The sequence below is a fragment of the Lepus europaeus genome, chromosome 1, assembly GCF_033115175.1.
Source record: "Lepus europaeus isolate LE1 chromosome 1, mLepTim1.pri, whole genome shotgun sequence".
Taxonomy (NCBI): domain Eukaryota; kingdom Metazoa; phylum Chordata; class Mammalia; order Lagomorpha; family Leporidae; genus Lepus; species Lepus europaeus.
Genome location: NC_084827.1, coordinates 108249096 through 108262291, shown reverse-complemented (window position 1 = coordinate 108262291; position 13196 = coordinate 108249096). Strand labels below are relative to the sequence as shown.

Sequence of the window (13196 nt, the reverse complement as noted above, 5' to 3'; positions counted from 1 at the left end):
ATAAAACATATATTCTAGTTCATTCTTCTATGACTTTCTTTAGAAAATTTCAGTTATAATATTCCTTTATGCTCATGAGATGTTCCAGAGTGAACATTCTACATTTTAGCTAAAGATACCTTTTAATATAGTTTTTAAAAATCATTTATTTTTAAAATGTGTAATTGCCAGGGGAGCTACATACACACAAACTCCTTATTACAATCATCACCACTTATCTGTACTCAGTCACATATAATTAAACCATCTTTTTCACAGTTCTATATTATGCTTTGAGTTCATTACTAGCTTAATTTAGTTAACCTGGAACAAAATCCATTAAAAAATGTATACGTTTTCACTTTTTTGTGGTGTCCATAAATTGAATGCACAAGATGAAATATTCTATTGGATTTATATAAGTGTCTGATATATTAATAGTACACAGCATAAAGACTGAAAACACAAAGATGTCCTCAAATATGACACTAAAAATAATTCAAGCATTAGGAATTCTGAGAGGCATACTTTATTTGGAGAAAGCAGAGAATACTTGATTCTTATGTAAATTATAATACCTTGAAAATCATGCAATTTTCCTATTTTTCAAGTGATGAAATAGCTTAAATGATTTAAACATAGTTGGACTAATTGTAATAAATTAAAACAAGAGTGAGGATCTTCTAGTTCCTTGGTAGTGGCTTTTTAAATTATAACAAAATGAACGAATTTGCCATGGGTCCCATTTTATCAAGTTCAACTGAAGCACTTGGGACTGAAAAATCATAACAAAATACTTTTACTTTAGTGTTCAAATACAAGACAACCATATCACTGATGGCCAACTAAAGAAACAATATTCTGGGGCTAACGCTGTGGCTTAGTGGACTAAGCCTTTGCCTGCAGCGCTGGCATCCTATAAGGGTGCTGGTTTGTGTCCCAGCTGCTCCCCTTCTGATCCAGCTCTCTGCTATGGACTGGGAAAGCAATGGAGGATGGCCCAAGTGCTTTGGCCCCTGCACTCCTGTGGGACACCTGGAAGAAGCTCCTGGCTTCAGATCAGCTCAGGTATGGTTGTTATGAACACCAGGAGAATGAACTAGCAGATGGAAGATCTTTCTCTCTGTCTCTCCCTTTCTCTGTCTATAAGTCTACCTCTCAAATAAATTAAAAAAATCTTAAAAAAAAAAACCCAATATTCTGTTTCAACACATTACAGGGAAGAAAATGTCATGTGAGACTTTCTATGTCAATAACGTGATAGTTTATAGTGAATTTTATAAGTGCAGAAGCAATTTCTATGGATAATTTTTCTAAATGTCACTATAGGGCCTAGAATCTAACATCTGAGAAAGATACGGCTCCCTATACTTTAAGACTTAGGCAGTGAATACATGTGAATGATTTCAAAGATTTTACAATGTCATTTGGTTATTACTGCACACAGAGGAGGGTGATAAATAAATTGTTAAATTTAGTTCTAGTTAAGAACCAAGTTTGGTCTAGGAGTCTCTGATGTTGTGCTTCAGAGCTCTCATGCCTTTCTCTAATAGGAATACAACAGTAAACAACACAGATCACAAAAGTAAGCTAATGTACTAGAAAATAGTTGCAAACTGTGATATGTATTAGGTAGGAAAAAAGGGAAAGTTACTTAAAGAGAAAATAATGGGGATACTGGGGTGATCTATGGAATTTTAGACCACATATATTTTAAACTTATTTAAGGCTTATATTTTAAAATTTAAATCTTATATTTTAAAATTATAATATCCATCAAACTTCACAAATTAACATGTACTCATTACCATTCTTAATGTGCATCAATATTTTGCCATATTTACTTCAGATCATTCCTTTGAAAAAATAAATAAAAATAAGAAAGTGCACTGTCTCTCTCATTCATGCATTTTTTCATATTTTTCAAGTGATGAAATAGCTTAAATAATTTAACCATAGTTGGACCTAATTGTAACAGAACTAAAACAAGAATGAGGATCTTCTGGTTCCTTGGTAGTGGCTTTTTACATTATAGCAAATTGAATGAATTTGCAGTGGGTCCCGTTTTTATCAAGTTCAACTGAAGTACTAGGGACAGAAAAATTGGAGGTACCCAATGTATGGGATTGAGCACAAATAAGTGATGATGGTTGTAATAAAGAGTGTGTGTGTGTATAGCTTCCTTGGAAATTAAATATTTCAGAAATAAGTATTTATGTAGTTAATGATTTTTAAAAACTATCTTGAAAGCTAACTATAGCTAAAATGTCGACATGTTCGCTCTGGAGCACTTCATGAGCACAAAGGAATATTCTAACTGAAATTTTCTAAAGAAAGTCATAGCTCTCTAGAGGTATACATCTTCACATTGTTGTGTATCATCCATTCCTATGTGTAGCTTCATTTCTATAAAACTGAGTTGTTCCACTATGTGATTTAATTACATGCATGTTATCAGACTACAGAGTTTTGCAGCTTGTATATTTCACTTAACAGTACATGCGTGTAAACCTAGCTATTTCATTCAACCTATCATCCAATTTTTCATTATATGAACTAACAATAATTTATGCAATCATATACTGATAGACAATTAGTCTGTCTTAACTTTTCATGACTGGGTTGCCTAGGCAATTGAACCAATGCTCGCTCAGCTGGCATGAGAAGAGTTCTTGCTTCAGCACAAGCTTGTTAACACATGGCATTGTCAAACTTAAAGATTTTGCTAATATAATGATACAATATATGTGAAATTTTGTCTCTTTTCAATTTCAGTTTTCCTGATTCCCTAACAGAGTTGCACATCTGTCCATAACATATTAGTCTTTTTTTTTCTGTGTATTATCTATTCAAATTCTAAGCTTATTTTAAAAATTTTTATTTTGGAGGCAGAAAGCCAGAAACAGAGACAGAAAGGCAGATAGAAGCAGAAAGAAAGATCAAGATCCCTTCTGGTGGTTCAATTCCCAAATGCCTACATAAGCTGGAGCTGAATCAGGCTCACGCCAGGACCCATGAACTCAATCCAGGTCTCCCAGGTGGGTGGTAGGGACCTAACAACTTGAGCCATCACTTGCTGCTTAAAAGGGTGTGCATTAGCAGGAAGTTGTAAATTGGAGTCAAAATCAGAGCCAGAACTCACACCCCTAGTATTCTGATATGGGATGCGCGTGTCCCAAGCAACATCTTAAGTGCTGCACCACATGCCTGCCCAATACAATTTTGACTTGTGTGTGTGTGTATGTGTGTGTATGCATTTAGATCTTTGCTTCATTGGGAATTCACTTGTATTTTCACATATGGTATGAGGTAGGAATCTAATTTTATCATCTTGTTAAAAAGTCATTTATTGGAACAGTTCCTCCTTTCCCAACTCATTTGCAATGTCTCCTCTGTCACATACCAAGTTGCCATTTAAATGCGGGTCTGTTTCTATTTGTTCCATGTGCAGACTCTTGAGCTGATTCCATGGGTTTTTAACTATTTCAGCATTTTAAACTTTATGATCTATTATTAGCGTAAGTACACATACATATACTCCCTTCCTTACTCTTTGAAAAATTTTTAGTTGCCCATTTTTTCACAGTAATTTAGGAAAAAGTGAATGTACATATTTTTATTACATTATGGAAAACTTATATTTTAAGAAAATGTAGAGAGTATTATAGCAACCCATCAGCATCTTTTTTTTCAATCTAAATTTCCCTCTCTTTTTGCTGGGTGATTTGAAAGCAGCTTCAAGATACCTATCTTTTTCCTGTCAAAACTTTCACATATATATGAAAGAGAGAGAGAGAGAGGTAGGAGATTTGGGACCTGCATGCTTTAGATAGAATCACTATTGATAGCTCCAAGTAAAGAGCTGAAACTTAAACTAAAATCTGAAATGTAAGGATTCAGTTATGGGAAGATTTTCCAGGTAAGATCTTAAGAAAGTTACATTCAAAGAATCAAATAAAGACTCATGTGGTTGGAGTTTGGAGATGGAGAAAAAGCAGAAGAGCAAAGTCTTAGTCATACAAGGCTCTACAGGGTTTTGGAGGCTGTAGTAATGAGTCCAGTTAAAAGTGACTGAAGGATTGCAAATGGTTGTAGAACTTCTGCATGAAGAGGAGGCTGAAGCTCACCCAAGAGGGGAAGCTGAGGGAGCACCTAGGAGGCTCCTCAGTGGTTCAGCGGAGATAACAGTCAGACAGACTTGGGTGGTGCAAGATCTGAGTTTGGAATACTGAAATTGTTGAAGCTCTTCTAGTTTGGAAGAGTGTGTGGATGATGCTGTGGACAAATGCAGCTAATGGAATGGTGGTAAATGATGTGAATGAAATAAAAGGAAAGAATCTAGGATAGAAGTGGTCAAGGAAATACGAGGCTAATGGTTTCAACGAGCTGTCATACGGCTCCTAACATCAGTTAGTGGTGGAAAACACTGGCATGGAAGGAAAGAAAACCATTGAAAAGCTTTGAAATGTTGGTGAAACACCACGAGATTCTGAGGAGTTGGTGAAAAAGATGCACATGAGTGACTTAGTAATGTTTTCATGGAGAAAGAAATATTCAATATAAACCTTTTAGAAGGTATGGGACTTAAACAGTCAAGGATTGGGAGAAAGAGGAAAAGACATTTCAGCCCAAAGGATGAATCTGCGTAAGGTCAGAGGCAGTAGCTGAAGTTCATGATCTCTTAGATGAAATAATCTGATAATAATTCTTTCGTGTCAATCAACAGATCTTAAAGCACATTCAAGTGAAAACTTTCTAAAAAGGTCACTGGCTCATACCTATCTCCCTCCACTCATGATTATCCCAACATCACTCTCTTATTTACAACAAACTAAGCTTCCCACCTAATGATTTCACTGGTCCATATCTGGTGTTTAGATCTGGACATGCCCTGTCAAGATCTGTATGATCCTAGGTAATATGCAGCTGGTTCCAGGTCTCAACTCACAAACCCAAGGTCTTCATTCTTTTGCAACATAAAGGCTACAAAGGATCTGAGGATCTCTTAATTCAACAGTATCTTTTCAGAGTTATCTTCATATACACTGCTTTCCTTCTCTTACTCAGTGTTTACCTTACAATGCCATTTTAGAACCTTGTTCTTGGAATCACATTATCACAGAGGAAGGAGCTTTTGAGGGTCAGGGGTCCTATCTCCCGCTCAGGAAAGACTTCTGAAACTCCTGTGTTCAGCTTCTGCCTAAATGCTCCTTGATTTTTTTTTTTAAATCATTGATTTAAGTTTGATTGCTACTCTTGTCTTTGAGAAAATAAATTCTCACTCTAGTACCACAATACAGGGTAGATGTGAACTCTCACTGTGTCTCCAAGTTGTGTGAAATACTTCAAAAAAAAAAAAAACTCACGGAAGATGGAATTAAAAAATGTTTATTTTGGTGCAAAAAGTTTCTTAAATTCATGCAGTTTTTTTATAATATGCATGCTTTGTGAACTTTTGAAGATCCCCCATATTTTCTACTTGGAGGGTCTGAAAGGCTTGAGCAAAGAGTGTGCAACATGAGGTGTACTGAATTTGTTGAAATTGACTCTGATTTTTTATTTATTTGTGAGAGAGAGAAAGGAAGAGAGCAAAATCTACCTGCTTGGTTCACTTCCAAAATGCCTGCAACATCAAAATCTGGGCCAGACCAAAACCAGGACCTCAAAACTCAATCTGGGTCTCCCACATGAGGAGTGGGGACCCAGGTACCTTCTGCATCCCAGGGTGCATATCAGCCTGAACTTGGAATTGAAGGCGAGCCAGACACTCTGATATGGGGTGTGAACATTCCATGCAACATAACAACTACTACACCAAATGCCCACTCCAAAACTGAATCTAAATCTTCAAAGTATTTTAATTGCTAGGTAAAGAGAACAGACATGTTCCAGTCATATTTTCAGCAAACTTTCATTATTTTATAGAATTGCTTTTATTGATTTTTTACGATAAACAGCACTATGAAATGTAGAGGCGGTGGGAGGAAATGCTGGTGAAAGGATCGGACTCAGATGCACTTGGTGGCATATTTATGTCTCGTATAATGAGAGAAAAGGGAGATGATGTAAGGAAGGAAAAGAAGGAAGAAGGGGAGGGAGGGAAGGGTGGAGACATAGGTTCTAAATTTCAGCTCTTGGACAAATTGTAGTGCATCTCACATTGTTAATTTCTACTTTTATAATATGGACATAATAATGCCTCCCAATCACACAACAATTTTTGGATATTAAATAACTCAAGAATGTGAAGCTGTTTTACAAATCAGAAAATCCTTTCCATATGCAAGACATCTACTATCTGCTTTGATGTGCAATTTACAAAGTATCTTTCCTTTTATTTTTAAATATTTTTACTTCCTAAATACTGTACATATATTTGTAGAAACATCATGTTTCTGGAAAAATCCTGTGTTCCTTTTGGGACCATGTTTCATCACACAGCTTCTCATTACTCATGTGAAGTGCCAAGAACCTTGAGAGGACAGGAAAAAAATCATCCTCCAGAGTTTCTCTCCTTTTGACAGAGCTCAAGTACAAGCTGATTGGTTATAGAGCCATAGGGATTTGTGAAACAAAGCGTTCCACAGCAATACAGAATCTGCTGCTCCTATCTCAAGGGAAGCACAAGATATGACCTTGGTTGATTACTGGTAAGTACGCTAGTTGCCTAGCAAAATTCAGAAGTCCAAGGAAACAGCCACAATACCCTTATTGATTTACATTTCGAAGCTTTTATTATCATAATGTGGTGTGCTCAAAATGAATATGTTAGCAGGAAGCTTTGTATAGCATGGAATTTTCTACTACCATAGCTGCTGACATGTACCAAATAATCTTATCAATTTCTGTGTTTGTATCAACAACAAAAAGTCATGTTGCACAATAGCTTAGTGCTTACAAAGCATTGGGTACCTGGGCTATTTTCAATTTGAAAGATGAGCCTGTGATGAGAGAGATTTAAGTAAAGGAAAATGCATGCTGTGGAATTTCAACATGAAGCTAAATTGTTTCCTAACATTACAGAAATGTGATAGTCTTCAATATTCAATCTACTCAGAGAAATAATAATTTTTACTTTTGAAAGTAGAAATATAGATGAAAGAAATAGGATTTATCAACAACATTTCTGAAGGTTCATGCCCATAGAGTCACATCTGATAAGATCACTGCAGATAAGACAATACCTTTATGTATATGAAATAAGTAAAATTTTTTCTAAAAATTTGGATACCAATATTTGGACCAACAAATACATTTCTAGAGTCAAGAAGCCTTTATAACTACCCTTGTTACACTGACTAAAATGCTCAAATCCTTTATATAGCTAAAAGCTAGGTAGAATTTTTGTTTTTTCATTCTATGTTATTTCTGCCACCTTATATTGCTCTCCACTATGCAGAGATAATGAACAAAGCACACTATCAAATGAAAAGGGCACTTTTTATTAAACAATCTATTTAGTTATCTTTAAAATTCATGAAAAATCTTTGCCAGATTCTATTTAATAATACGCAATTAAATCAGCATTTTAGTAATCTAAGCACTGCTATTAACACTGATATTAAATGATGAGCTGAAACATTTCAATAACTTCTTGGATATCATAAAATAAGCCTATTTTCTCCAATGGGAAAATAATCTCTTCTGGACATAACTAATAAAACATCTATCAGTTGGCTGAAGTATTATACAAGTTACCATAACATGCCATTTCCACCTGCTGCTCTGCACACATAAATATAAAGTGAACAGCAGTTGCCATTTGTAAACGTGTAAATTTGAAATTTGGGGTGCTGTCTGCTGTAGTGGTTAAGAAGCCACTTGCATTGCCTGTGTCTTTGAGTGCCGGGGTTAGAGTCCTGGCTCCACTCCCAATTCTTTTTAATGTGGATCTGGAGGCAGCAAGTGATGGTTCAAGTAACTGGGTCCCTGCCACTCATGTGGGAGACCTGGACAGAGTTCATGGTTCCTGGCTTCCAGCAGGCCCACTACTGGCTATTGCAGGCATCCGGGGAGTAAAGCAATGGTTGGGAGATCACCGTCTCTGTTTCTTTGACTCTGTCTCTCTGCCTCTCAAATGAATAAAATTAAAAATATATATATGAAATGTATTTGTTGTGAGAACAAATATAATATTAGCAAAAATAAGTTTCATAAATATAAAAATTCACCCATCAGCCTAATCTCTCAACAAGTAGAATTGTTTTCTACTTGGAGGACACTCCACCACTGTTAGCCTCTGTGTATGCAAAGATTTTTACCTGATAGTACAGATAAAATTTTGTGTTCTGCTAATCTTAACATTATCTCAAAAACAGTAGACATATTATACCATGAAGTCTTTGTTACTTCCACAAAAATAAATGAACCGAACTAGTTATCAACTAACTCTTGGACATTTCATCTCCCCACCCCTCCCCTCTATACCACCTCCGCTTTTTGGTACTACCCTTAACCAGCTGCATTTTTACTGCATTTCTCCCTTCAGGTAAATTGTCTTAAATGCAGACGTAAAACTTTTTAAATATCTGTTATATTGCCAATGTGCTCTCTAAATTTCACTGCCTTTAGTAGCAAGCCACAACTTGTACTGTGACCTTGACCACCAGTTCAATATCAATGTTTAACTGGGGGAAGAAATACTAATTTCACAGGGAGAAAATCTCAGTGGTATTATTTCTATCTGCATTTTTATTCTTAATGTTGTTCAGTGTTTTCAAACATTTGTTAATTATTTCTTCCTTTGTAAATTATCTTTGAGGAGGTGGGTCTTATTTCAAAATTGACATGTGTATCTTATACTCTATCTAAAAAAAACCCCTGTAGCATATTAATTACAAATATTTTTTCCAATATGAATTTTTTCTTTTCCTCTGGGTTATGTTCTGTTGTAACAGAGAAATTTAACATTTTTAAATCATTAAATATGTTAAGTGTCTTCCTCTGAGAGTTTTCCCCTATTAATTCAAAGGTTACATAATGATCCCATCAAATGTCTAACAAAATATTAAACTTTCCTCATGATTAAAAAAAGAATATTTATTTAATACATTTGGAATATATTTTGGCATATGTTATAAGATGTGAGTTTAAATTACTTCTTTTTCAAATTTACTACCATTACAAACATTTATTAAATAATTATTCTCTTTTCCATTATTTTATAATGCTCATTTTCTCAATAATATTGAATTTTTATAATTAACATGTTAGACTTTTCTGTTTTCTTAGGTAAAGCATTGTACAAAAAATCCAACCAAATCTCTTTCTATTCAAATTTGATATCTGGAATGACTTTTCAACATGTATGGTTTCTTTTAAAAAACATTCCTTTATTCTCTTTGGCTCATTTCTCCAGAGGATTTTACCACCTTCTAAGAAAATCCACTTGAGGTTTTTTGTTTTTTTCTTTTTTTTCTTTTCTTTTCTTTTTTTTTTTTTTTTTGACAGGCAGAGTGGACAGTGAGAGAGAGACAGAGAGAAAGGTCTTCCTTTTGCCGTTGGTTCACCCTCCAATGGCCGCCGTGGTAGCGCGCTGCGGCCGGCGCACCTCGCTGTTCCGATGGCAGGAGCCAGGTGCTTATCCTGGTCTCCCATGGGGTGCAGGACCCAAGGACTTGGGCCATCCTCCACTGCACTCCCTGGCCACAGCAGAGAGCTGGCCTGGAAGAGGGGCAACCGGGACAGAATCCGGTGCCCCGACCGGGACTAGAACCCGGTGTGCCGGCGCCGCAAGGCGGAGGATTAGCCTGTTGAGCCACGGCGCCGGCCTTTTTTTTTTTTTTTTTTTTTTTTTTAAGATTTATTTATTTATTTGAAAGGCAGAGTTACAGAGAGAGAGGGAGAGACAGAGAGAGGTTCACTCCCCAAGTGGCTGCAATGGCTGGGGCTTGGCCCAGGCTGAAGCCACGACCAGCTTTGTCCTGATCTCCCATGTGGATGCAGGGGCTCGAGGACTTTGGCTGCCTTTCCCAGGCCATTAGCAGCGAGCTGGATGAGAAGAGGAGCAGCTGGAACCAGAAGGCTTTACCCACTACACTATAACACTGACCTGGAGTATTTTGTTGAAAATGTACTCAGATACTTATAAATAAATGTGGAAAGTATAGTGGCTTTATCTTTCTACTCAGAAACATAAACTGCCACTTCAATAATTCAAATCTTCTGTTATAATTTGCAGTAAATAATATTTTAAAGATACACCCAATATTATATAATTGGGGGCAGAATGAAATAATAGGACAGTCAACGATGATGGAGTAGGACATATATTATGTGGAAAGAGGGATCAACCGATCTGGGCTCCAATCCATGTGATACAGGGAAGATGATTAGCCTCTTTGAGCTTCAATTGTTTCCTCTGTAAACTAGGGGAGGTGTTATTTACTTTCAGGATTGTCATAAAATGCAGGGGTAATATAAAAGCAGGTACAACAAAATGTTTTTTCAAAACTTGGAATTAAAAGAAGAGTTTGGGGTGGTATTTGGTACAGCAGTTAACATGCTGCTTGAGAAACTCACGTCCCATGTTGTATGCATGGGTTCAAATCTTGGCTCCATTTCTGATCCCATCTTCCTCTTAATGCATGCCTGGGGAGGCAGCAGGTGACTCAAGTACTTTGGTTCTTGCCACCCATGTGGGAGACTCAGATTGAGTTTTGAGTTCCTGGCTTTGGCCTGGCCCAGCCCTGGCTGTTGTGGACATTTGGGGAAGGAATCAGTGGTTGCCAAGAACTCTTTCTGTCTGTTGCTACCTCTCTACCTTTCAAGTAAAAACAAAGCTGACAAGCCAATGTTTAAAAATTTATAAAAATAAGTTTATTTTGTTATAAAACATTCTGATAACCATGCAAATGTTCATTTAGGGCATGCATTTTCCACGAATTTTTGAGGGTCCCTCATTATAGTTATTGGAGCATAGCATAGCATAACATATCTATGTTAGCTATGATCACAGTTTTTAGCATAATCTGAGACCAGCATTTGACATTTTACAAAGTTCTTTTCTATGTATTATCTCACTTTCTCTGCTTCATCTTCACAAAATACTATGACATGCTGCTGCTGCTGTTATTATCATTATTACTATTAAGACCACAAGAGTAGGCATATATCTTCTTTTGAATCAATACTACGAGCTCATTTCACATCATCATGGAATATGTAAGTGTGTTAGCAGGCCACCTATACCACCCAAGAAGCTCATCCCTGAATTTTTTATGACTTGTTTTCCTCTATGGCAGCTATAATTATTTTTCATTATATTTTCTACTAGCTGTGCTTGTTTAAAGAAATGATGTTGATTTTAATATATTTATTTTGTGTTCAACAGTTATTGGTTTCTTTATAATTTCTTAGAAATATGCTTGAAACATTTGGATTTTGAGTTGCCACACTTCCAGAATAAAATTCTGTATTACTTGGGGGGTGGGGGGGAAGCCATTGTAATCCATAAACTGTACTTTGGAAAATTATATTTACTAAATAAAAGTGTTTATAATAAAAAAAAATAAAAAAAAGGAAATCCCCCCCAAAAAATCTGTATTATATAATCAATATTAAAATACAAAACCAAGACCAGTTATCTATCTTGATATTGTAACAGTAAAATCTTCAAGTTTAAGAACCATAGGGGCTGGCGCTGTGGCACAGCAGGTTAAAGCCCTGGCCTACAGCACCAGCATCACATATGGGCACCAGTTCAGGTCCTGGCTGCTCCACCTACAATCCAGCTCTCTGCTAATGTGCCTGGGAAAGTAGCACAGGATGGCCCAACTGCTTGGGCCCCTGCACCCACATGGGCAACCTGGAAGAAACTCCTGGCTCCTGGCTTTGGATTGGCGCAGCTTTGCCCATTGCAGCCATTTAGGGGGTGAACTAGCAGATGAAAGACCTCTCTCTCTCTCTCTACCTCTCTTTCTTTACCTCTCTCTGTAACTCTTTCAAATAAATAAAATAAACTATTTTTTTAAAAAGGAACATAAATTTAAAAGTACTACTTAGGTATTCCTGTTGAGTTTTCTTTGGGTTATAGATTATATTGCTTTCAGAATTTCTCACATCAGTCCTTTAAATCTCACATTACCTTGCTTGACAGGAATGGGTGATGTGACAGTGCGGCAGAAAAGGAATCAAACAAAAAGCATGCATTTTTTCTCTTGTTAGGCTTACATGTTATCCTTGGGGAACACAGAGTAAAGGGCTGAGCAAGGAAGAGGCAGTAGACTACATACACTTGCACATTTACGAGAGTTTTGCTGCTTTCACAACTCTTAATGCTTGCCTAAGTCCTTTCTCATCATAACTGAGACGTCTTACTCCTAAATATAGCCTTTGTTTCCTCCAGAGGTTTTTTTTTTTCAGTTTATGAGAAGATTTTTTTTTTTGAACTTGGATTTACTTCGTATTTCACTACCAATTCCAGAGCCCTGAGCTCCTCCTTAGAAAAATAACAATATTAAAAATTCAACCTTAATCAAATCACATTGGTTAACATAATCAATCTACTACCTAAAGTAATCTAAATAGGAATACACAGAGTTCTTCTAAAAACATGTCATTTTTAGCTATTTTTTCTTTGTGTTTGATTGACAAAAGAGGCAATAAAAATAAAACTGACCCACATGAAACAATTCTTTTCGCTGCAGAAGCAGCGATTGAGCATAAGATACGGTTTCAGTACTCACGGGTAAAATGATTAGAAGTGGATGGATTGACACTGTCCCCGCTGTCAGCACTTTCGCTGCTGGAAACTTCATCATCCGATTCCCGCACAGAGGAGCAGGGTGAGGAGCCGTCAACTTCTTCAAACTTCCTCTTTAAAATTCCACTCATAGCTGCAGTGCTGTCGCATGTACCTGTAACAGGAAGGAGAGCAGTGAAGCTCCGAAATACGTGACCGCTGAATGTGCAGCCAAGGTCTCCAGAGTAATTTTTATGGGATTCTTTAGACACGAGCCAAGCTATGGCTTTACCTTATAAGATCATTAAGCACAATTTTTTCGATTTTGAAGTTCACAAAAATAAAATAAAATCCAATTGGTGTTTGGTTACCAAAATGTTTCAGTGTTTTTAGACACAGTTCATTTGAATGAAATACCACTGTTTCTTTTTGGCAACTTGAGGAAATTTTAGTTCAAGAAATTCTGTAAAGAAAATAGATGTCAACTCATCTAAGATCCTAAATGATTACTGCTTGATATAAGATTATCTGGAAA

The 13196-nt window shown here is 36.4% G+C and overlaps 1 protein-coding gene across 1 annotated transcript in view; it reads right to left on the bottom strand.

Annotated features, from left to right (window-relative positions):
• Positions 1-12843, bottom strand: part of CSRNP3 (cysteine and serine rich nuclear protein 3) — a 78073-nt gene extending 65230 nt beyond the window's left edge. Inside the window, exon 1 of the mRNA XM_062200136.1 lies at positions 12666-12843. Coding sequence (XP_062056120.1) covers positions 12666-12813 — 148 coding nt within the window. The 5' untranslated portion in view covers positions 12814-12843. The remainder of the gene's footprint in view (positions 1-12665) is intronic.
• Between the last annotated feature and the right edge of the window lie 353 nt (positions 12844-13196).